Consider the following 25,791-nt stretch of genomic DNA (forward strand, 5'->3'; position numbering starts at 1 on the left):
AAAATATACCTAGGCGAACAATTAGGGTTCCAAAGAGGTGGAAACTTTCCGAAAACTTTCCCTGGAATATTCCAAAAAATCCTGGAAAGTTTCCAAAATGTCTGAAATATTTCCGAAATTTACTGGAAATTTTACTTTTTTGCAACACTACGAACAATAGACTTTAAAATGACTTAAAACACACATATAATAGCAATGAGGCAATAATAATTTATTCAAATAAAATATCTAAAGCAAATAATCATTTGGTTTTGTTGAACAAAACACATCATGTAATGAAATAATATAATCATAACTTATGCACATTTTGTATTATATCACATACCTGCAGAGGGTGCCAGTGGCCTGACGATTGTTTTTACACTTTACAGCGTGATCTAATCCTTCTTTAATATTTGCTGCATTCATCGCACTATCAATGCCTAAACATAGCGCCTAATGAATCTGAGGTGGTCAGGTAGTACAAGTTGTAATTACGAGTTCAAAGAGGTCGCTTTTTACAAGTTGGTATCTCGTAATCATGATAATTATGATATGGCGTGAACGCACCTATTGACTAAACAACATTTAATTCAATTGTCCAATTAATTTTTAATTTTTGGTCACTTCTTTATGATAGAAATGCTACAGCCACTGTCATTTCTTGAACAAGAACATGTGGACATCAAAACATGCAAACTCAGAGCGAGGGTTTACACGTTTAGTTTGAAGTAGCGGTAAACATTTAGCATGTTGAAAGATAATGATGTATTCTCCTGTGCTGGCGTAGGTTTATAAATGATTTACCTTATAAATCTGATAGAATGGTGTGCACTGTTCCCAGATGAACGTCATAAGTAACTCCGACTCACAGCATATGCAAAGATGGAGGTTGAGCAGGTCTGCGCATGTACATGATAACTGTTTATGTGGAGCAGCAGATGCGCGTAACCTACACGAATATAAATAAAGCTCATATTAAACCCGCAGCACATACATTTATTTAACTGAATCGCAGCCTTTGTGAATTCACAATAGCACTATGCTTTATTATGATGTTTAAATGGTTTTAATATTTAGTGTAGCCTTCGAAAATGGTCTAATAATGCTTTTCATGGATTCTCATCCATGGAATGCGCTACTTCCGATGTTCTGCGGGTTAATCGACACGGGCAAAATGCAATCGAGGATTTTGTTATAATCGAGTACTCAAATGTAATCAAGAAATTGTGACAACCCTACTCATGACTAATTATGAGGGTGCACTTAGTGGGCCCCATAACCTCTTGTTCCCATTGACGACGGCCCTGGTATAAGCCCACCTGGTTTTTCGGCATTACCAACAAGTCAGATTTAAACGAAATAAAGAAATGGCAATGTGTATTTTGAGCATAACAGTATTTGGTTTTGATCACCTTAAATTGGTTCAAATCCATTTGTTGTTTGCATTTATGAAGCATTTCACAAGCATCATCTGTTGTATTTCGTCTGTTAATATTTTGTTTGAAGACATCCTGTTCCTTCTTAAAAGGAGTCCCACTTTCATGCTATTTATAATCTGGTCTCAAATCTAGTTCATCTTATTTCTTCCTTCCTGTCCCCTTTGTCCTAGAACGTTTTGTGGCACTTTTAACCCCTTTAAGTTCACAGAGGACACTTAGTTATACTTCATTTTCAACCTGGTGTGAACTGTCCAAAAGGGCCACAATTGTCATCTAAAGCCTTGCAGACACAAATCGAATATCTTCCCGACCAGGAAAAATGGTTTAAACCATCTCGATACATCAAAACATGCAAACTCAGAGCGAGGGTTTACACGTTTAGTTTGAAGTAGCGGTAAACATTTAGCATGTTGAAAGATAATGATGTATTCTCCTGTGCTGGCGTAGGTTTATAAATGATTTACCTTATAAATCTGATAGAATGGTGTGCACTGTTCCCAGATGAACGTCATAAGTAACTCCGACTCACAGCATATGCAAAGATGGAGGTTGAGCAGGTCTGCGCATGTACATGATAACTGTTTATGTGGAGCAGCAGATGCGCGTAACCTACACGAATATAAATAAAGCTCATATTAAACCCGCAGCACATACATTTATTTAACTGAATCGCAGCCTTTGTGAATTCACAATAGCACTATGCTTTATTATGATGTTTAAATGGTTTTAATATTTAGTGTAGCCTTCGAAAATGGTCTAATAATGCTTTTCATGGATTCTCATCCATGGAATGCGCTACTTCCGATGTTCTGCGGGTTAATCGACACGGGCAAAATGCAATCGAGGATTTTGTTATAATCGAGTACTCAAATGTAATCAAGAAATTGTGACAACCCTACTCATGACTAATTATGAGGGTGCACTTAGTGGGCCCCATAACCTCTTGTTCCCATTGACGACGGCCCTGGTATAAGCCCACCTGGTTTTTCGGCATTACCAACAAGTCAGATTTAAACGAAATAAAGAAATGGCAATGTGTATTTTGAGCATAACAGTATTTGGTTTTGATCACCTTAAATTGGTTCAAATCCATTTGTTGTTTGCATTTATGAAGCATTTCACAAGCATCATCTGTTGTATTTCGTCTGTTAATATTTTGTTTGAAGACATCCTGTTCCTTCTTAAAAGGAGTCCCACTTTCATGCTATTTATAATCTGGTCTCAAATCTAGTTCATCTTATTTCTTCCTTCCTGTCCCCTTTGTCCTAGAACGTTTTGTGGCACTTTTAACCCCTTTAAGTTCACAGAGGACACTTAGTTATACTTCATTTTCAACCTGGTGTGAACTGTCCAAAAGGGCCACAATTGTCATCTAAAGCCTTGCAGACACAAATCGAATATCTTCCCGACCAGGAAAAATGGTTTAAACCATCTCGATTTGGTCTTCTGGGCTCAATCCAGTTGGTCAGCCAGCTGGTTTAAGTTATCACGTTGTTTCTTCACATACAGGGAAAAATGATATGAATGATGGCTTTGTTATTCAAAATTAAGACCTGTTCCATTATTTTAAGTATTAGATTTGACAAGAAGCAATACTCGAAACAGCAGAACGATACAGCTTTAGCATGAGCTATGCAGTAGAGACTCAGTCAGCACCCTAATGCGGTTTCAATACTCAAATCTCACCAGTTCGTCTGTGGTCTGTTCACAGAAGTCAGCTGCACGTTCAATATCGTTGTGCATTCTGCGTTTTTTTTCTAGGAACCCACAGGCTCTGTGACATTTATGGTAGCGATTAAGCGATTAGTTATCACACTACCAAGTCACGTAAGCCGAAGATTATATGGTGTCGCTTGTTTGGTGCTGTATGTTTTTTTTTTTTTGTTTTTTTTTGTTTGTTTGTTTGTTAGCAATGGTGCACTGTTCTCTGTCTTCTCAAATGCACTGCCTTACCAGCCATCTCTTGTCGAGATGAAATCTCCAATCTGCATCCTTCCTGGCGGAGATGGACTGAGTACGCTTTCATTAAGAACTGAGCTACTATCCTGTGCACTGTGCAAGGAGAGTTGACTATGTTTGTGCCTTCCCAATGTCTTAACTTTACTCTGGTCTGTCTTATTAAGCTTTGTTCTCTGGGAGATTTGCACGTCTCCATTTTGCTCTTAATGTCTTCATGTCTTATATCTCACAGGCTTGAAAACCCTACTGTGCTGTTGAGGGTCATTTTGATCATATCTAAACGTAAACCATTCAGCTTGAAACTTCATGGCATCCTAAATACTATAATTAGAGAAATTACAATAGAAAATTTGTGATGGAGTGCTGCGGTGATTACTTGTATTTGAAGGCCAACCTGAAAGTTCACGTCACATTGGTTCCCTCGACAAAAAAAACGATTTTTCCATTGGCTTTTGGATTGTTGCAGAAAATAATCTCTGTGACCAACAAAAGTTTATGAATCTTACACATTTAGTTCATCATAAGCTTCACAAATGAACACAACTTTAATGAATTTTGAAGCCTAAATCCAATTGCCAGATGTAAACAGACTTTAAATTAGCTACACCATGGTCACATGACTTCATCACCACCATTAAGCTTCTGACAAACTCTTTCAGTCTTTATTTAAAAAAAATAATAAATTAACGTACTAGACAACCTATAGTCCCATTTAGCCGTTTTTAAGCAACCAACTTTTTCAAAGCAAGCAAAAGCTTAAAAAACAAGGGGGTGTTTTTGATGTATGTTATGTCGGTGAATAAAACGTGAGCTTCTCTTGAGGACCACAGACCTTATTTCCTGGGGGGAATGTGTAAAATGTGACTCTCAAACTGTTATTTTTATCATTCAGGGTCAATTTAAAGTTGTATCTTCAATGGTAACAGCACAGAAGGGTTAAGCACAAGCTTCATTCCTATAGTTAGTATGCGTCTACATTTCCTTCCTTCTACGGATGTGTGAAAATTAATCATAACATGTCCTTACTTCACCTTTGCATACATGTCAAGTACAGCGTCCCCTTTCAAAGCATTTCATGTCCCTGTAATGATTAGGGCAGCTGCACACTAGATAAATGTACGGTTTAATGGTTAGAAAGCATTTTGAATGAGTTGAAATAAAGTGGGAATTTATTTTCCAAAATACTTCCAAAAACACAACCAGACCAGCCCGCAAATGAGTGTGTTGTTGTTCAGATTCAGGTTTTGGTTGCATGGCAGGTCGTGTTTTTTCCTCCTTCAGTGATGATATTTCTAGAGTATATCTGGTGTGTAGATGCCCTTTTCTTCTTTGCATTTAGGGAATCCCATGTTGTTCTTCCACAGAGCCTAAACTAATCATGTAACATAGACGTTTGTCACATTGATGCAATGAAATGTTCTGCACTTATTTCCCTCACATACAGTGTTACGGTAAATGTTTCGCTGTCATATTGAATCATTCGAAACCACGTAAAACAATCATCCAACATTTGTATGCTTGTACAGATATGAAGATAAGTTTTGTATAGTATTAGCTTGTCAATAACGCCTTAAGATGTGCACCGTTCGTAAACGATGCGCATAAGTGACTCCCCGCTTTTCAAGGTCATACGATTTCGCATGGAGACAAAGTCTCATTCGTTTCTAGTTGTATTGACTGTGGACTCCTCTGTAAAGGTGGCTTGGGTTGCTCACTGACAACAATTAGTGACGCTGCACTTACTGATTGTAAGATGATATTTTGGGACTAGCTCATAATGTGTATCTTTGTTGAACAAAATGTAAGCTTAACATGCGTTCTAAATCTTTAATGTTGTATTTATATTTTGCTCTTGTTAGTAGGGCAGAAGTGAAGACCGATGCTTGGCACTGTTATCATCCCTGATTCTAGCTCGGAAACATCTTCCTTCACTTCCTCAGTGCTTTGTAGAGAAAGCGTGCGATGCTTGAATCTCGCAAAACCCAGTGTTGGGAAGGTTACTTTGGAAATGTAATAGGCTACAGATTACAAGTTACCCTATTTCAAATGTAATTAGTGTAACTATTTCAATACTTTATTAATGTAACTGATTACATTTGATTACTTTTCTAAATTGCTAACGAATGTTTTCAACTGTTAATCAACTCTCAGACAATCAATCCGTTAATCAACTCTCAGACAGCTTGTAGCCTAAAGCTTTCAGCAGCAATGTGGATTGATAGAATTGGTAGAATACTGCTAATTCAAACAAGAGAACCAATCAAAAGCATCAAAATAGCATTGCTTTACTAAACTGCCTTTAAATGGCAGGAGGCATCATGCACATCAAAAACAGGCAAGGCAACAAATTAATATTATTCAACATATCCTAGCTTTTTACAGAATATATTTAGATGTTAACCCCCTTTGTAATCATTAACATTTTCATAAGTAACTGTAATGGATTACAGTTACATTTATTTTGTAATTTAATTACTTAACACCTTTACATGTACCTAGTTACTCCCCAACACTGACAAAACCATATTTTGCCCCAAAATCAAATGGGGGGGGGAAATCTAAGCATGTTAAGAGAGAAAAAAAAAACACATTTCTTTTTAAATTTTGTATTTGAAATATTACAAAGATTCTTTTCTCAATTGGCATTACTATTGAGATAAAATGCATGTTGTATGCTTTTTAAAAAAATAAAATAAAATCACTGGAACTTGCGCTTTTCTCATTAAAGTGGTTTGAGGAAGTGAGTGAAAGCTAAATTCATTGGAGTCTGTGTTAGAAGATGCTGCGTATAAAGCGAGAATCTCTGCAGTTATTGATCTAGTTGAGGCTAAGAGTCCTGGGAAATATTTTACAGAAGTCCAGTTAGTCTCCCTGTTGACTGTCGGTGTGAATGGAGAGTTTTTGGAGCTGACGTCATAGTTTGTGACGTGTGAGAGCGACTGAATCCAGCCGAGGATAACCGTCTGTGTTATGGATGAATGTGTGCAGTTCTGTGTATCGGTAACATTTCAGTGTGTTATAGTGGTATCATTGCTTACAATTGATTTTTTTTTTTTAATGTATATATTGCTTTGGAAGGCTTTATGAAGCTAATACATGGTGGTTTTGTGTAAATCCCAGACAGAATTCGGTGGCACGGCAGGCCAGAGTCAGTAATGTCAGCTGAAATCAGGTTTCTAACGGTTTCAAGGTTTTAAAGGAGTCATTATATACTCTCGAATCTGACATTGTACTTCTTGGCACTAAGTGACACTGCTTTTTATGTGATGTGTGACCAGTTTTAAAAGAGATGGCATCTTTGTTTAATGCATAAAATCTGCGAAATATATGCAATGATGTATGTGTAATATTCAATCCTCAAGTATAATCCAGGTTGTATAAACTTTGTATAGTACATTTTAATATCGTATGGCCGTACCAATATGTATTAATTCTTCTCAGAAGCCTTAGAGTCGTCTACCCAAAGTGCTCCCTTAGACTACCCTACACCTACCTGAACTTTACAAAGCATTAATAACTATATTTTGTTGCGTTTTTATTTGTACCCTTTTTTGAATAAAATAGATTTGTACTGTATATTTGTACCTCTCTGTGAACTACTTATAGGACTGTTTTGTTTTACTTTGTTTTTTGTTTTCCTGTTTTAATTCTCTGTAAGGACACAAAGATATTGTATTTTTATTGTTACAGCTAACTTCTTGGAAACGTTGCATTTATCATGTTTGTTAAGTAAACACAATATAATATATATCTATATCCATATAATATTAACATGCTGGCTTGACGTCTGTTTCTTTAATATGCATTCCATTCAATTAGTAATTGTAATAAATTCTAAATAGAGTTGTAAAAGTGCACCAACGAACCGGAGTAATTCAACGCAGAGATTAATAATAGATTATGATTACAAAAATACCCGATGTAGCATGCATTCATTTTTTTAATCTGAAATACAAACCTTGAGTCTGTGAATGTATAACTTTGTGTATTGCTCTTTTATATTCCACAAAGGGGTGAAATATTTTTTTGTTTTCAGCATACTTTTGAAAATAATTAAGATGATTGAATCAAAATGTATTGTGACCAAATTCAAGTACAATGCATCTTTTTATTACAGTAAGGCCTGAAAGTCTGAGACCATTCCTGAAAATGCTTGATTTTTTTTTTCATGACAATTTTTGAATACCAGATTTTCAATGTGGTCTCAGAGGTTTTAATCTCACCTTACATATGTATATACTTTTTCTAGAGAGAAAGACAGAAACACTAATAGCAGTAAAATCAATGTTTATTCCACATTCTGTTTCTGCTTTTCATGATGAGTTTTCAATCAAAAGGACCATTTGGCATTGTGATCAGTGTTATTCTAGTCACACTCATTAAGTTTCATTCATTTTGGCCTTTTAGATTTGTAAACATTATCATGAAAATATCTAGATAGACTGACAAAAAGGCAAGTCATTACTGAACTCCAATCCTTAATGAAAAGCTCGTATATAAATGCATTTAGAACATGTATTTTATAACATGCAAGTTCCATTTCCAGGGGTTTACTGACTTACATGCACAGACATGTAAAAGAAAATGGTTGTTTAATACATAACATGTCACATGGCAGTGCATACCACTAAAAATACTAGTTTAGGAATAATGCAGACTAAACAGGGTTAATGTTTGAAAATACTCTTTTATATATATTTTTTCCTTCAAAATAGACAATGCATCCTGCCAACATCTCGTTCTGGACTACAGCGAATCATTTGATTTTTTTTCATTGCATCAGGATGGGTTTTCACAACTTTGATGCTACTGTACAAAATAACTGCTTTATAATGAATTTCAGGGAATTGATCGTAAAAATTGCATTGCTCTTCCTGAATGTGCATACATCAAGATCAACTCGGTCCTTATCAATGGAGTAACTGAAAACAAAGCTAAGGATGGATCTCGTGGGTGAGGTTATGGACTTGAGGACCATTGGCTTGACTGTCAAGAGTTGCCTGAGGTTTGTGATCTGGAGCATTTGAGTCCATTTACTTTCATATCAACTGCATAGTAGTAATACAAAGTTTCTTGAGTACAGCTCTCAATTGCATAGTGATGCTTCATCACATGTACATTAAATCCTTTCTTTTTCTTAAGAAGCCCATCATTAATACTTCATGACAGCATAAACGTGGGACCATTATCCAGTTGCCTTCAACTGTGCGGGAAAGCTCAGCTGCTTCGCTTTGAGTATTAGAGGTATCTCTAAAGAAGGTAATGACAACATTGTGAATTTAAAACACTGAAATGTGCGTCATTCACTGTAGTAATAAGTATTGGAATGAAATACAAGACATACATATGATACACACACACAGTCTACCCTGTTTTCAAGAGGTACTTACAGATGTACAGTGGTCCGTTTTAACATGACTGACCCTTCCGCCCAATATGACACACTGAGCAGTGAGTTAGTTTTCAAGGTTACGTGTGTAATGTTCTCCCAACTTTACATGCAGAGTGGTTCTCAAACTGGTTTGCGAGTTTAGTCAATAAAAAAGACGTAAATAAATAACATAAGCACCAACATTGAACAAACCAACTAATTAACAAAAGTGTTTTGTTATCTGTCTTTATATGTCAATGTACGTAAGCGTTTGGTCCAATTAGCTTGCAGTCGGCTCATTGGTTTATTAGCTAAAAGAAGCATTCATTTCTATAAAATAAGAACAAAACAGCCTTCTGGAAAATTTATAGAACTGTGGCTCAAGACAGAATCGGTGAAAAGGGCATTGGATGAGACCCTAAAATGAAATTTGCTGGTCTGCTTTTGTTGTTTTACTCTTGACGTGGTTAACCCAAAAAGTTTAAGAACCACTACCATAAACACTGCGGTGCTTATGCTTTGTTTGTTGGGCGTTCTAACATGTCAACTTCTGAACTGGTTTGAATTTTTTTGGTGGGAGTACCTGTTTGGTGAATGGTGGAAGACAGGGGGCAGTGTTTGGGATGCAAGTGTTATTTTGGCATCTGCCTTTGCAATCAGATATTGCGCAGAAATTACACACTTCACCTTTTAATTAGTGTGAAATGTGAATGTGTCTTTACCTTGTCATTTAAATTTTTACATATGCAGCATCATCACTGCTTCATATAGGAGGGATTTCTCTCTGGAAGTTTTTGTCCTGATTGTTTCATTGTACATGCATTTGCTAAACCTTTACATCATTGCACATCTCATAGAAATAGCACACAAATTCATTTAAATCATTAAATATAAAACCAAAGCACAACTTTCCAGTGACAAAGGCAACAATTTGAATTTGTACACTATGCATGTTGCCATAGAGAAGTGCCTCACCATTAACAACAAGCATTCCCAGGTCCAGTGCGGGTCCGCACTGGTTTAAAGAGGTAACATACACGTTATACAGTACAGTGACAGCAGCAGAGGGCAGAGACTGGTTGGTTAGTTGAGACGTCATGGAGTTGTGTAATATCCATATCGACATTTTGGCTCAGGTGAGGAGTTTGCAGTCTGAACAAGAGGAATAATAATGAAGAATGAGGAAGAGGAGGTCTCCTGCTCCTCTGCATTCTCAGGTCGTGAGGATGCCGGTGATCCACACCATCCCTGAGTTCCTAGACAAATATCAACCCGTGTAGCATTGTGATAAGGTATAAAGCCTTTCGGAGGTCAGAGAAGTGTGTCTGAATGTGCTTTGAAACAGATACTTTTAGTATTTAACAGTACATCCGCACCTTTCTCTTTTAAAAAAGGACAAAGTCGCCACAAGAGGCCTTGTCCCAAATGGCACCCTCAGCCCTTGAAGTCCTTCTTGAAGTCCACACTTAAGTGATATAAAGCCGCATAAACTCTTGGGTAGCAGTCCGTTTCCAAAGTCCGCACCAGGCTCAACTAAAGGGTGCACTGAGGGTGCCATCCTTGTAATTTGTGACAAGTAGGGCACCTTATGGTCTTTTGAACATAAAACTGCATAAGCAAAGACCACGAGACTGCAAGCCCATGTAGATTTCAGCATTTGGGTCAGCGGCACTCAAACAGCATTTAAATAAGGTGTTGTCGTTTCGGCGAACATGTAGAGGAATGATAATACCAGGGGTGTCCAATCCTGGTTTAGGACAGCCCCCATCATGGAGAGTTTAGCTCCAATTTGCTCCAACACACAACCAGTCTGGGGGTTTCAAGTAACCCTGAATACCTTGATTAGATGGTTCAGGGGTGAACTCTGGAGGATGAACCCTCCAGGAGCAGGGTTGGACACCCTTGGACTAGAGTATGTGTTGGCATAGGGAACAGTAAGTCAGTGTGTGGACCTGCATGGTCCCTGTGGTTCCTATGCAAGGATCCCATGGTGAGGTAGTTGCTTCTGTGAGTATGAGCTAGTAGTGACCCAATCTAGGGTCCTGGGAGGTGAGCCATAGTTGCAGGTAAACTTCAACCTTTCAGACTGGCAAATTTGAAGAGTAGGCTGAGTGTGGAGTGTGGCTACACGTCTCACTCCTGTCACTGTAGGTCCGTGTGCAAACCGAGAACCTCCTTCTGGAAGAATCTCACTGCTCTGAAGAAAGACGGCTAAAAGTCTGAGCCTTGAAAACAAAGTAGACAAGTTTCCTTAGGTAAGAGAGTGTAACATGTTTGCCCTTCTGTGAATGTCGGAATTTCTTATTCAAGTTCAGTTAATTATGTAAGTCAGTTTATGTTACAGAGATCCATAAAGGGTTGTTCACACTGACAGCAATTAAATCACTGGAGGTCGGCAAGTCGACGTGCTGTTGGTTGCTAGTAGGTGTTCCTACTTGACTGGTTGTGATTGTAAGGGATTCTGGTGCAGCAGACTCCTCTTTCCTCTTCTGACTACCAGATGGGAATATTATCTGCATGATGCCTGCTCTTCTTTTGATTTTTTGACTGAGATTGTAGTTAAAGGGATGCAGCCTCCTAGAGAGATCCTCGAATATGTCATTGTAGCCTACTAAACATTGCCGAGCTCTAGTTTTCAGGAAGTTTATTTCTTCTTGCTATTGACTACTCTAATCTGTCACCCTTAGGGGTTCTAAGCAATTGCCTGTCTTGTCTATCCTGTAGAACCACTTCTGTCCTCAACTGCAATATCCAAGTGTATTAGGAAGCGGAACATGTGAACTTCGCTGTCTACACTCCATTTGGTAGTCTCCATGTGTGTTGCTGCAACTCATGGTCTATCATGTCGCCTCAAATCTCTCTTTGAAAATGAAAGACATCTGGTGCCTACATCACTGCAAATCGCTGTCAGGGTGAGCACCTCCTTGAATCTGCAAGACCATAACCTTCTCATCACAGTTATGTTCAAGATAGTTATTCTTTAAGAATGGCAAATTCTTCTCGAATGTTGGGCTGAGAGGTGTTTGGAGCTGTGCTTGTTAGGGAAGCTTCATAAACAGTCCATTGTCCACGGAAGGGACAGACATGGGAAAGGAAAACTGGAATAGACTCATATCAGCAGTGAGCGCAGCCATCGCAGCAGGGTCATGCTCGATCTGGTTTCTCAGCGATGGGTCGATCTTCTCCAAGCGCCGCTTTAGCCTCTTGGCCTCCCTCTCACGGATTAGCCGCGCCTGCCTCTTCTCGGGCGTCTCGTTGGCCCGCTTGAGTCGCATGGCCTCCCGGTCTCGCTGCAGACGACGTGCCCGTTGTTCATCTGTCTCCTGCATCCTTTGCAGCCGCTTTGCCTCACGGTCTCGTAAGCGTCGCATCTCCCGCTCCTCTGGTGACTCACATGCCCGCTTGGTCTTCTTGGCCGTTCGCTCACGTTCAAGCCGCTGCATCCGCACCCCTACGGGTTCGCTCTTCCTACGGACCGCCCATTTCCGCATGGATGGCGACTGGGCATCCACAAGCTGCTGGTAGGCTACACAGCTGTTGCAGACCAACAAAACCCCAGCTGGGCACACTGGCATAGGGTTCATGAGGTCTGGAAGAGGCGGAAGTCCTGTGTTTGGAGGATTAAGGCTATCAGAGAGTGAGTGAAGAGGAGGTGCAGAAGGGAGAAGACCATCTGGCAATGAGGTCAGACCAGGACTTGTGTTTGGGTTAGTCATAGTGCTTCTGGGTAAAGAGTCAGACATGGCACAGGCCTCACCATCACTGTTGATCTCTATACTGCTTGTGTCGAGGAACTCCTTCAACTTTTCCCTAAAATTTCAGACCAGGAAACAGTTAGAAACAGCAATGAATCACATTATCCTAGTAAAATCATGTCTTGAGTAAAGAGCTGACCTGTTAAAGTTGTTGGTGTCTGTGAAGTGAGCCCCACATACGGCACAGTTGGACAGTCGGTCCTCTGAATGGATGAGAAGATGGCGACCAAGAGAGCCTGGGGAACTGAGAGCTCTTCCGCAAACAGGACAGACATAACTCTTACTGCCACCCACAGCTGTGTGCTGTACATAGACAATAAGACACAAAGAGATTTCCTACATAAATTCTTCTCAAATTAAGAGACTTAAAGGAACAGTCTAAAAATGAAAATTGTCATGATTCACTCAACTTTCTGTTGTTCCAAACCCATACGACTTTGTCTTCTAGACCATTTTTTAATAATGCACTGGTCATTGTTTCCAAGCAATTACAATAGGGACTAGATATTTCAAGTTTCAAAAAGCATGCGAAAATGGACTTAACATTTGAGGCAGTCTCCATTCATTGTAAATAATTTGAAAAGGGCGATTAGTACACCATTCATAATTTCTCCTCATGAAAGAAAGAAAATATTACAGTTTTGGAATGGCAAACGATTGAGTGAATGATGAAAGAATTTTCATTTTAAACTTGAGATGTATTAAGCAACTTTTGCATAGATTTTTTAACGAAAAACAGAGCCAGACTGCAAATTTTGGGGAGCCGCTGACATATTTCACAGAAATTCGGGAAGTGTACGATTGACGCAGACTGCAATTTTTTCGCTTCAGATTTGGAGTCCGTCCAGTCCGAGGATACAAAACATGTTTTGAGCTGATTTTAGTACACATACTGTTTTCATTTGTCACTAAGTGTGAGTTTGCTGTGTTCAGTTAGTGTGTGATCCCCATTTGTTTAGTATATGATGCCCAAAGTCAGCAAGTATATGATGCCTATTGTTTTAGTCATGTTCTGTATTCTGGCCTTTAGGTGTGCTTTACAATCTGCACATAACTGATGAGCTCCGAATGTAGTTGAGTGATCTGATCACAAAACATTTTGGACCCCAGTACACATGTATTTAGCACTGTCCACTTGTGATTGGATCACCCAAGATAGAAAGACTCTAAGGTGTAAAAAGAGTCTAAAAGATACAATAGGCTTAGGTAGTGGTGTCCTCACCTGGTAGACGTGTGCGATGAGCTGATCTGGGCTATTGAACTCCAGGGAACAAAGAGGACATCCAAAACTGCTCCCCTGGTCTGTCCCCTCCTCATTCTCCTAACAGATACAATGCAACAACAAACAGTTACAATGATAGCCAAGTTTAGAGTAACAAGACTTACAGTCTGAAATGTAGTGTAATATTTTTTTTCATATAGTATGATTGCACACAAGTGACTATTCCCTGAAACTGCTAATGACTGTAGCTGTGGATGACTTATGCAGCACTTGAGTGGTGTGGCAGACAAATGGATACATAAGCCCTGTGACTCATTCCAACTGTTGTGTCAACTGGGTTGCTGTAGAGCCATGAGTCACCCTACAAAAATATCTATCAACCCTTAAAGATGCCAACAATCGGTGAGGTGGGATGACAAAGAATTGAATTGAATTTTAAAATTTAATGAAGTCACACAGACTTGTAAATAAAACGACAATCAGTGTCCTTGAAAATTCTGTCATTAATTACTCACCCTCGTGTTGTTCCAAACCCGTAAGACCTTCGTTCATCTTCGGAACACAAATTAAGATATTTTTGAAGAAATCTGAGGGCTCTCTGACCCTCCCATAGACAGCAAGGTAACTACCACGTTCAAGGTCCAGAAAAGTACCAAGATGATCGACAAAGTAGTCCGTGTGACATCAGTGGTTCAACTGTAAAGTTACGAAGCTACGAGAATACTTTTTAGCGCAAAGAAAACAAAAATAACGACTTTATTCCACATTTTCGTCTCTACTGCGTCACTTGTGGACGCGCGCTCACGACAGTACCATGACGCGAGCGCGTGGCGGCGCTGACCCAGATCCGGTGTAATGACGTCATCATACTGTCGTGAACGCGCGCGTGAATTTAATATCTTAAATTGTGTTCCGAAGATGAACGAAGGTCTTACGGGTTTCGAACAACACGAGGGTGAGAAATTAATGACAGAATTAAAATTTTTGGGTGAACTAACCCTTTAATTTATTCAGTTAATTGGAAAGCATGAATCTCATAAATACATTTCTAGGTAATGTTTGACTGAAAAAAAAAAAAAAGAAATTGAATGAAATAATAAACATATACTGTATATTGTAGGGGTGGGAATCACATGGTACCTCACGATACGATACACGGCTGACTTTTATTTTTTCTTTGCAAGGCATTTTACAGTAAGTTACTTGAGTCGTCTGTGACAATGCTGTCATGCAAATCATGACAGAAGAATTTAAGATAAACACACAACAATCTACTTCTTACATTAAACCTCCATCACTCACCTCCTTGACGTCATCATGTAGTATGGGGCCGTGGTTGCTCTTATTACTCGTCATGCTGTCATCAGCAGAGGCATTTGAGGAGTCATCTTTATCAAAATCACTATCACCATCGTCTGGCAGCATAGGGGGAAAAAGTAATGTTATCAACGGCTCCATCACAGGTCACCTTGCTTTTCTTTTCTAAGACTCAACACTGCAATCACAAAACAATCACAGCTGTCTTCCTTGTTTTTAATGTTTTATTAGCAGTAAGCAAATATAGAAATAAATTCACAGACAGACATGCAGTCGTGAGTTGCCTCTGAAGCTGTGTGTCTCACCACTTGTGCTGTCTTGCTCTTCAGGTTCCTGTGAGTTGTTGCTATGGCATTCCCCGTCCTCAATGAAGTAATCTCTAGCATCCATCTTAAAAGTGTGCTGCGGGCCGGACAACCCAGTCGTGTGAAAAGGCCCTGTGAGTGAAACAACATAGTCACTGAATATCTTTAAAACTCGTTTTTAAGGGCTTGCCTGCTTTGGTTTCCAGTGCATTGCTATGTGGTTGCTAGGGTAGAGTTTTAGTGCAGAGTAGAGAATTTTAGTTCTGGGTGATAGCTAAGGTCTTGCATACAGGCACAAGTCGGGTCACTTTAATGTAAGATTATTTTTTGAATATAGATATGAGTTGAGGTATCATTCATGACTGTTGCACAAATGGTGTGGGGAAAAGTTACATGCCAAACATTAATACTTGAAAATGTTTTTCAACTAAAAATGTCTTTTTTTTTTTTCATGTTGTTCCAAACCTGTGGAACACAAAAGATGACATTTTGAAGAATGCATCAGTATCGTTTTGTCATTAAAAGTCAATGGGGGTCCAGTGTTGTTTGGACCCCAACGTTCTTCAAAATATATAAATGGGTCAAAGACGAAAAAGAGTTTAAGCATAAAAACAATAAGTGTAATACTCCTTTAAATTGTTGTTGTTTTTCCCCCAAAAAAGTAAAAGATTTTCTTTTTAATTTAATTGCAATTTTGTTTTTGTTTTTCCGAGCAAAAAATAAATATCATACATTTTCCCCTGATTTACAGAAGAGACCCACTAAAATGTCATTCAGTGTAACATTCTTGCCAGGCATATTTACAACAAAAATCAATTTATGACATAGTAAAAGAGTAATTACTTTCACCCCAAATACTAATTAGTTGTAATTTTAAATTTGTTTAAATTTGCCACTATCCTAGGTTTTGCCCATTTATCAGTAAGAATGTTTTATGCTCCCTTATTCTTTTATATATTTTAATATGTACAAGTCAGAATAAGCATGTTTGAATTTTTACATAAATGTTGTGTTACACTGAATGACAATGTAACATTATTTCACCCAAATTATAACATTTTATTCTCCAAAAACTTATTTGAAACCTTAAAAGTAGACACTTTACTTACATTTAATGTGCTTTCTACGGACATATAATCACTTTTGTAAATTTCTTTTGATGCGGACATCTTAACGTCTTTGACCCAAATATATGTGATAGTGCCTTAGCAAACACACACATTTTAAAATATTATTTAGGCCAAATTGCTAGAGGGATCTAGGCCATAAGGTGACTACAGGAAATACAGCTATCTATTCTCACAACCAATAATGTCACAGGTATCTAGAGTAAATCTGAACTGTGGTTGTTTCTACAAACATAACAAAAAAAAGTCATGCTTTGTATGAAGCCTGTATTTATAATGGTATTTTTAAGGCATTATAATGCATGCATTATATTATGCCTTATAAAAAAAATCTCATGAATAATCAAATAACGACAGTTATAACATTATAATTCTTACCTATTTGTGGTTATAACTATGATTTATAAGTAACTTATATATATAACGGAGTATTATGATTTATAACACACAATGAACACATTATATCAACTTAAGATACAGTGGATTATAGTTTCCATAGTTATAATGTATTATAAGTATCATATCTAGACATTGTTTAAGATCTGCATAATATTGTGTGTGTGTAAAGTGACAAATAAACGTCCAAAGGCTTTATAATGTGGTCATAATATTTATAATGCCTGTTTGTCTGTTATAAAAAGGTAATATAGTTTGCATTCTTCTTTCATCTATAATAACAAAGTAACAAATATAACCATATTGAGATATATTATGTTGTCATGAAATAAAATTACTCGTATTGTGAAATAAGTACACACTGGTAACAGTTTTTTTTAATTGCAAGTATTGTTATTTAAATTAATAAAACTAAGAATTTTCCTGTTGCTTTAGGTGCTATCCGTTCACTATCTGTATTGAGATATTTTAGTTATCATATCAAATCATAATTCTGGTATCTTGACAACACTAATTATGTTGTTACAATTATTCATAAAATGACACATAGATTTTACATTAAGGTTCCATTAGTTAACTACATCAGTTAATACGAACTAACAATGAAAATACTTCTAAAGTATTCATCTTAGTTAAAATACTTCTAAAGCATTTAATAATTAATACTTAATTTCAAGATGTATTAATACATTAATAAATCAAAAGTTGTATCTGTTAATATTATTGAATGGATCTGACTAGGGATGTAACGATTCACTCAACTCACGATTCGAGTCACGATTTTTTTTTTAACAAAATGAGATTTAAGACAAATTATAAATGAAATGTGTCCTTTTATTATTGCTTGGACAAAATGCTGCGCATTTCTTTGTCAAATTGAAATATAACACTATAATAATATACTAATATTGCACTTGCATATTATTGCTCTTTTGTTGGTTTTGATTGCTTCTATTGTCCTCATTTGTCTGCTAAATGACAAAATTTAAATATAATGTAAATGTAAATAACAAAACTAAATTGAAATTTTAAAACAAGCCCCAAATCAAATAAATAAGCAACACAAATAAAATACATCTCTTCATATAAACAAAATAAGGCTTTGTCTGTGCTCTTTCCGTTTAAAATTAGAGACAACCACTGCATTTTAATCATGATCCAAACAAAGATGCTGCATACATGCAACATGAGCAGTTTTTAATCTAAATTAAATTGTATAATTTCGAAATTTGAAGCAAAAACAGAATGATTTGACTTCAGTTTTGTGAAACGATACATAAAAAATATCTGCATGAAACAGAAACAGCCGACGAGCTGAACGAGACGCAGATTAACTCTCTGCCAGCAGGTGGCGCTTAAAGTGTTTCCTTGGTTTCCGCTGTAAACAAAGCAGCGCTGCACTTATGAACTTTAATATGCGTTATACAGATGCAAGATGAAAAGAAAAAATACCATCTAAACTTTTCTAAAGACAGTAAGTTCCCCTCAGACATACATTCATATAAACTCCTACCCCTAAACGAATGGCGATTTGTTTAGCATCTCAACCGATTTGAATCATCACGTATTTGAATCGATTTTCAACCGGCTCGCGGTTAATCGTTACATCCCTAGATCTGACCTAACAAACTAACAATGAACAGTTGTATTTTTATTAACTATAACATTAACAAATTGTAACAAGTGTTTTTGCTCATTGTTAGTCAATGCATTAACTAATGGGACCTTATTGTAAAGTGTTACTTTTTTATATATATATATATATAAGGCATTATGCAAGCATTACAATGAATACCCTTATAATGCATTATAAATACAGGCTTCGTAGAAAGAATCCTAGATGTACTTTTTTCAACACATCAAAAAGCCTGAATCTGAATAATTCTCACTTACATTTTGAATTTCAAAGAAAAGACCGACCGAATCAACAACAGAGGCCAGAGCTGCGGTGGTGTTGTGTGATCAGAACAATAGTTGATGCTGCATTAACACATTACAAACACGCACACTCCACCTCACGCTCACCAACCCCCACGTTACACGCTCAACTCAACACACACTGCAGTCCCAGAGGAAACAGCCTGCATCTCCTGCGTGCCGAGTCCGTGCCTCTAATGTAAGAATCATCTCCTCTAGAAGCACTCCATACACACACACGGAGATGCTTTTCCCTCTGCATGCATCCCATTACTCCAAACACCTTCTGCGAAGCTGCTTTAATCAGTAGCATGAACGGCAACCAGCATGCGAATAAACCAGATACTATGCTTTCCAATGAAAGTGGCAGTGCAACACAACACAGTGTTTCTGGAAGGTCGACGAGGTGTTGCTATCGTCTTCATAACTGTTGTAAGCATGTAGCTATGTGGTTGCTACAGGGCCAAGCCTCAGATATGACTCTGTGATTTTTACCACCTGTTTTATCGTTCGTTAGGCAAAGTCGGATCTCTCATAAAATTAACACCGGATTTGACATATTGACCTTCTGATAATATTGTTTTCAAGTCCAAGCCTCTACTCCGTTTTAACAACTGTTTATGAGCACTAAAATGTTATACCTTTAAGCAAAACTTCTCAAAAACTCAATATTTGAATTATTCCGAAAAGATGAATCACTGTCTGACCAATTTTGGTCTGGAGATCAGGGTTAGAATCATGATTTATTGGTAGTGCTACAGCACACAGTAAGTGTGTATTAGTAGAGATGAAAATCGGTCGTTTTATTAAGATAGAATCTGACATTAATTATCTAAACCAGCAATACGATATTTGCCGGTACCTCAAAACTTGATAACATTTGATAACATCCAGGGGCCTGCGACTGATATATCGATATTAAGATGTTATGTACCTATTTTACACAACCAGTTACATTTTCATTCACTCACAAAATGCAACCAAAATATAACATGAGCATTTAATTGAACTCCTGTATCTAACTGGGACATCAACAACAAAAAAATCAATTCGCATAAGATCATCAATTGTTTGATGACAGCTCTTTATTGACTTGAACAATGACAAGTCTTTCAGTCTTCTGTGCTCTCTAAAACATGCAACTCTAGTATCCCTATTAAAACACAGACAACAAAGTTAGGTGCTCCAGTTGTATCATATATTGTTATTCATTTGATCGATGCATCGATCCATATCTGTGGGGTTTGCTAAAATCCTTAAAGGGACAGTTGACCCAAAAATGAATCTGTCATCATGCACTCGCCCTCATGTCGTTCCAAACCTGTAGGACTTTCTGCAGAAAACAAACAAAAGATATTTTGAAGAATTTTGGTAACCAAACAGTTCTGGTTCCATTATACACTCCTAAAATAAAGTTGTTTTTTTTGCCGAAGAGCAAAAAAAGAGCATCCATACACTCTTAAATATAAGGGTTCCAAAGGGTGTTTTCACAGCGATGCCATAGAAGAACCATTTTGGGTTCCCCAAAGAACCTTTCAGTGAACAGTTCTTAGAAGAACCATGATTTACTTTCTTTTTACTAATGTAAAGAACCTTTTGTGGAATGGAAAGGTTCCATAGATGTCAAAAAAGTATTTGGAACCATCAATGCCAATAAAGAACCTTTATTTTTAAGAGTGTGGAATATTTCCATTTCACAAAAGGTATTCTTTAGTGGAATAAGGTTCTTTAAGGCTGGGACACACCAAGCCGACGGTCGGCTGTTGGCCAATGTGTTGGCCAAGAGCGCAAGTGAGAGCTCTGATTGGATGTTCAGTTTAGCAAACGAGTCAGTGCCCGAGAATTAAAGCGAAAGTGATGAAAACAAGCACGTAAATGAAGGCGGTAAAGACAGAAGGCTGTTTAAATGTTACGTGATCTTTCCCAATCATTCTAATATGCGAATGTTTTCATAACAACATGAGCCGCTTAAAATGATTAAAGATATCAACGTTACTGATATTCAAAATGGTAAGCAAGTGCTGCTTTGTTTACGTTTCATATATCTGCGTTTATCTCGTATATCTTTGTTGCGGTTTCTCCTTTTGAATGACGACTATATACTATTGATAGCTGCTGATATAGACAGTTAATTCCTCTCACGCATGCGCAGAACGCACGTGTTAGTTTGCCGTCGGCTGTAGTCCGTGCGGTGTGTTCGAGCACAGCTTTTTGGTCCGACGCGAGGCGACAACACCGTCGGCTTTCGTCGCCGCTAGTTCTTTGAAGTCGGCTTGGTGTTTCCAGGCCTTTAGATTATTAAAATGTTCTTTACACTAAGAAAAAATTGTTCTATTAAGAACTGTTCACTGAAAGATTCTTTGGGGAACCAAAAATAGTTATTTTATTGCATCACTGTGGAACCTTAGTTTTTAAGAGTGTATGTACAAAAAAAAAAAAAAGACATTGTTCCACAGAAAAAAAGAACCTCAAACAGGTTTGGAACAACATGAAGGTGAGTAAATAATGACCGAATTTTCATTTTTGGCTGAACTATCCCATAACTCTATGTATGAGCAACAGTAATGGTGATGTTTGCCTCAGCTCAAAGCTACTGATATATTGTTAGACCAAGTTCAAAGTGGACCACAATCTGATTTTATGAAGTCATCGTGTTGAACTTCAGCAAGCTTTAGACTGCATTTGAGCTCAGACCATTTCAGGACTGCCTCCACCACATGTTGTCTTCCCATCTGAAAAACAACAGCCGACGGATGTAATACTTTACATCCACTACTAATCACCAAAGATTGTCAAGAGTTTCCACCCTACTTTCCCAGCGTACTCGGGACGGTTTCTAAGGGTGTTTGGGAGCATCTACAAGTACAGAAGATTTGCATGAGGGATATCAGCGTTAAAATACGAATGGATACAACAGTGCGGCTCCGCGGCAGTCAGCCCGTGATTGATGCAAGCGCATTTCCCATCCCCCTCTGCCAGTTCTGTCTGTACATCTGTCTCTCCACCCTCCCTCCGTCTTCTCCTCGCTCCCCCCTCTGTGTGCCACTGTGATGTTATCTCAGAGTCTGTGTGTCTGTAGGCAGGAGGTGACGCAGTGTCTGTCTGAATCCAGACAAAGAGACAAACTCATCAGCCAACAGACACGAGAGAAAAGGCTGAAGTCATTGAAGGGTGGGTGGCAACAAAACAGACAAAAAGAGACAAAACTTAACTCGGATGCCAAACAATGAGAGCACTCCTGAATTCAAACCATCCCACAGCCTTTACAAACCCAACAGAAAGCAGTACAAATCCTGAGAACGGGCAGGGGACGGGGCCCTCGCACGCAGTCTAGTTTGGTGGGCTGGAAGAATAGTCATAGACAGACATCAGATAAACCCAGACAAGCAATTCAGGCCTCACTTTGCCTAATTGACAAAGCCAGGACCCTCCCTCCGTCTTCTCCTCGCTCCCCCCTCTGTGTGCCACTGTGATGTTATCTCAGAGTCTGTGTGTCTGTAGGCAGGAGGTGACGCAGTGTCTGTCTGAATCCAGACAAAGAGACAAACTCATCAGCCAACAGACACGAGAGAAAAGGCTGAAGTCATTGAAGGGTGGGTGGCAACAAAACAGACAAAAAGAGACAAAACTTAACTCGGATGCCAAACAATGAGAGCACTCCTGAATTCAAACCATCCCACAGCCTTTACAAACCCAACAGAAAGCAGTACAAATCCTGAGAACGGGCAGGGGACGGGGCCCTCGCACGCAGTCTAGTTTGGTGGGCTGGAAGAATAGTCATAGACAGACATCAGATAAACCCAGACAAGCAATTCAGGCCTCACTTTGCCTAATTGACAAAGCCAGGCATGATGGAAGAACAAGATCAGTCATACAGGTTCCCATGGAGTAACGTTTCCCATAGTGCGCCCCAGTGTGTCTGCAAGAGCCCCTATTTTTACTAAGAAATACTATAAAATGGAAAAGACGGACTAACATTTACAGAAAAGTCTCAGCCTTTCACTTTCATCAGCTCTGAAAATATTTAAATCATAAATGCACAAAGTAGTTGCTGGAAACTATACTGAAAAAAATGGTGTAGGATTTAATTTCAACTATTTTCACTCAGAAATTGCAAGTAAATTTCACAAATAATTACAAAGAAACCGCAATACAGTGAATTAAACTTTTAGAAGTAGAAAGACCGAAATGGTATTTTCTTGTAAAACGTAATCCAATAAACTTTTAACTAAAAAAAAAAAACAATAAAAAATAAAGTAAAACTATAAAATGTAACTGTAAATGTAAAATATTTTTTACAGTGTAGTGTGTGTAAATATATATATATATATATATATATATAGCAGTGGTAGCAAGTTACTTTTTTGGTCTTCAGTCAGGTAACACCTTTATACAATAAAATATTAATTCTATACAGCACAAATTACTATAAGACAATCATAACATTTCACTAACACTGCCTGCAATGTAGCCAACTCACAACTTTTCAAAACCATCTGAAATTATAAATCACCATACATCAACGATTATTTATGACAGTCGCATCACATTTACATTGTGGATTGTGTGTCCCTCAATAAAGAGAATCGCAAACAATGATATGCTAATAACGTATAATTATGCAGTTACTGGGGTTGGATGAGAGCTTCAACATATTCAGAAGGTGAACTGGATCATGAGGTTTTGGTGATCATGACCTTAAACCAAAAACACGTGCTATGAGTGAACATATGTTAATTTGATGCTGATTTATCAAAATTGGATTTCAGTAACATTTCTAAATAAAAACGAATAATAATTGCATGTGTCAAGGGTAACGCTACTCATTGAGGAAACCGGTTTCTTACATAGATGTGATAGTGTTCTGTAACTACACTGTCTCTACAAGTAATAAAATCGTCATGTCCATGTAGTATTCATTTATTGGTAAGTACTGTCTGCCACACACACACACACATATATATATATAGGCCTAAAGTAACTTGTGTAGTAAATTTATATATATATATATTAGTGCTGTCAAACGATTAATCGCATACAATCGCATCCAAATAAAAGTTTTTGTTTGCATAATGTATGTGTGTGTTCTGTGTATATTTATTATGTATATATAAATACACACACATGCATGTATATATTTCAGAAAAAGGTAAGTACTGTCTGCCACACACACACACACATATATATATATAGGCCTAAAGTAACTTGTGTAGTAAATTTATATATATATATATTAGTGCTGTCAAACGATTAATCGCATACAAAATATACTTTTTTTTGCATAATATATGTGTGTGTTCTGTGTATATTTATTATGTATATATAAATGCACACACATACAGTATATATTTTTTAAATATTTACATGTCTGTATTTATATTCATATCATTTATATTATAAATAAATATATTTAATATATAAACAACATATTTGTTTGAAATATATACATGCATGTGTGTGTGTATTTACATAATAAATAGACACAGCACACATACATATATTAAGTAAACAAAAACGTTTATTTTGGATGCGATTAATCGCGATTAATCGTTTTACAGCACTAATATATATGTATAAAGACCATTATTTAAGGTTATGTAGGGCTTCAGTCTCTTTGCAAATGATCAGAAGTAAATGAATGTGAGGATATTTTCGGTTCATGGAGACAAACAACAAACACTAAGGTGTATAATCGCGTGTATATCCTCTATATCAGGTTTCAAGCAAGCTGGCACTGTGAACATATTGTGATGAGAGTTTGTGAACCCCTGGCCTCTGGCTGTTGTCCTCGTACAGTAAAATGCGGATGTAAGACTTGACGAAAGCAAACAACTCAATGCCACACTGTATCATGATGATCTCGATCAGCTACAGGACACCCGAAGCCCGTTTTACACGCACGAGGAAATGAAAAGTGTTTACGATACCTGGGATACCTACAATTCACTTTGAAAGGGTTGGTCTGTTTGCGTCTTGACATATTATCCCCCGCTCCCGGATGAAAAAAAGTCGAATCTCTTCTTTGATCCGACTGATGTGGAGATGCTTTTGGCCAATCCGAAGGTGAATGTATTAAAGCAGAAAACAATCCAGCAAACAAAACGCTCCGAACGGGCAGAACTGAGCACTAGACGGCTACATTGGCCGGCGCGGTTAGGTTCATTTAACTAAAAGAGAATTAAAGATCACTTTTGCGCAAACAGGCGTCTTGGTCGGCGATGAGAGCGAGTTCATGTCGATAGAGCTCGGTTTCCAAACATAAGAGACCGGGGGGAGATGATGTGAAAGCCTGCGCCACTGCAGCCGGGCAAATGCACTGCAGAGACTCTTCAGCTACATGCATTTCAAGCGATGAGCTGAAGTGAGAAGAATAACTAATGTAATCATCCACCTCCCGCTGTCCGTGAACGAAACGCGAAAGCTCCTATAGGGGGCGCACTGCGGCTCACTAAACCCACTTGCCAATTAAAATGCATTGACGTGTTTTGTCTATTTAGAAACATTTGTCAAAGTGTAAACGTGATCATTGATATACTCTAACTTTGAATGGTTTGCACTTCATATGCAAAGGAAAGAAGGTCGCAGCATGTTTAGCGGAATCGTATTTTCCAAATCAGCGGTGATTGGTTCATCCTCAACAGCGCTGAGAAAAGTAACAAGCGGCACGTGTTAGTCTTCGCGTTTAAACAAAACTATAACACCGAGAAAAGGTTACATATTTCAATTCAGTGGGTACAATATTGAAGCCATTATAAAAACCCCTTGTGCTGTACTCAAAAGTTATTTTATAGACACAAAAATACTTCTATTTTTAAGTATTTAAAAATATAAAAATTTAAGGCGCTGATAGATAATCTGATTGTTGCACATGTGGTGAATAGCTGTTGCAAGTTAAATGGGTTTTAAGGAGCAAATAAAGTTGTACCTGCCTGAGGAACTTCGCGTATTTGACCACTTGGGGATTACTTCATAGCCGTTTTTCTTCCCCACCCCTTTTAACC

At 37.8% G+C, this 25,791-nt stretch overlaps 1 protein-coding gene across 2 annotated transcripts; it reads right to left on the minus strand.

The window, feature by feature from the left end:
- Positions 1-7,731: 7,731 nt before the first annotated feature.
- LOC107659135 (zinc finger protein 821-like) lies at positions 7,732-25,117 on the minus strand. 2 transcript variants are annotated; one of them, XM_016447967.1, is made up of 6 exons: positions 24,731-25,117; positions 15,351-15,482; positions 15,031-15,143; positions 13,729-13,827; positions 12,646-12,809; positions 7,732-12,561 (listed from the first exon to the last, which is right to left on the minus strand). In XM_016447967.1, exons 1-6 carry the CDS (start codon positions 24,768-24,770, stop codon positions 11,790-11,792), a joined length of 1,320 nt encoding a protein of 439 aa, XP_016303453.1. In that variant the 5' UTR covers positions 24,771-25,117; the 3' UTR covers positions 7,732-11,789. The 2 variants fall into 2 exon arrangements, with proteins under 2 accessions (XP_016303453.1, XP_016303454.1); XM_016447968.1 differs by having other exon boundaries at positions 24,718-25,117.
- Positions 25,118-25,791: the final 674 nt, after the last annotated feature.

The sequence above is a fragment of the Sinocyclocheilus anshuiensis genome, unplaced genomic scaffold (assembly GCF_001515605.1).
Source record: "Sinocyclocheilus anshuiensis isolate Anshui unplaced genomic scaffold, SAMN03320099.WGS_v1.1 scaffold87, whole genome shotgun sequence".
Taxonomy (NCBI): Eukaryota; Metazoa; Chordata; class Actinopteri; order Cypriniformes; family Cyprinidae; genus Sinocyclocheilus; species Sinocyclocheilus anshuiensis.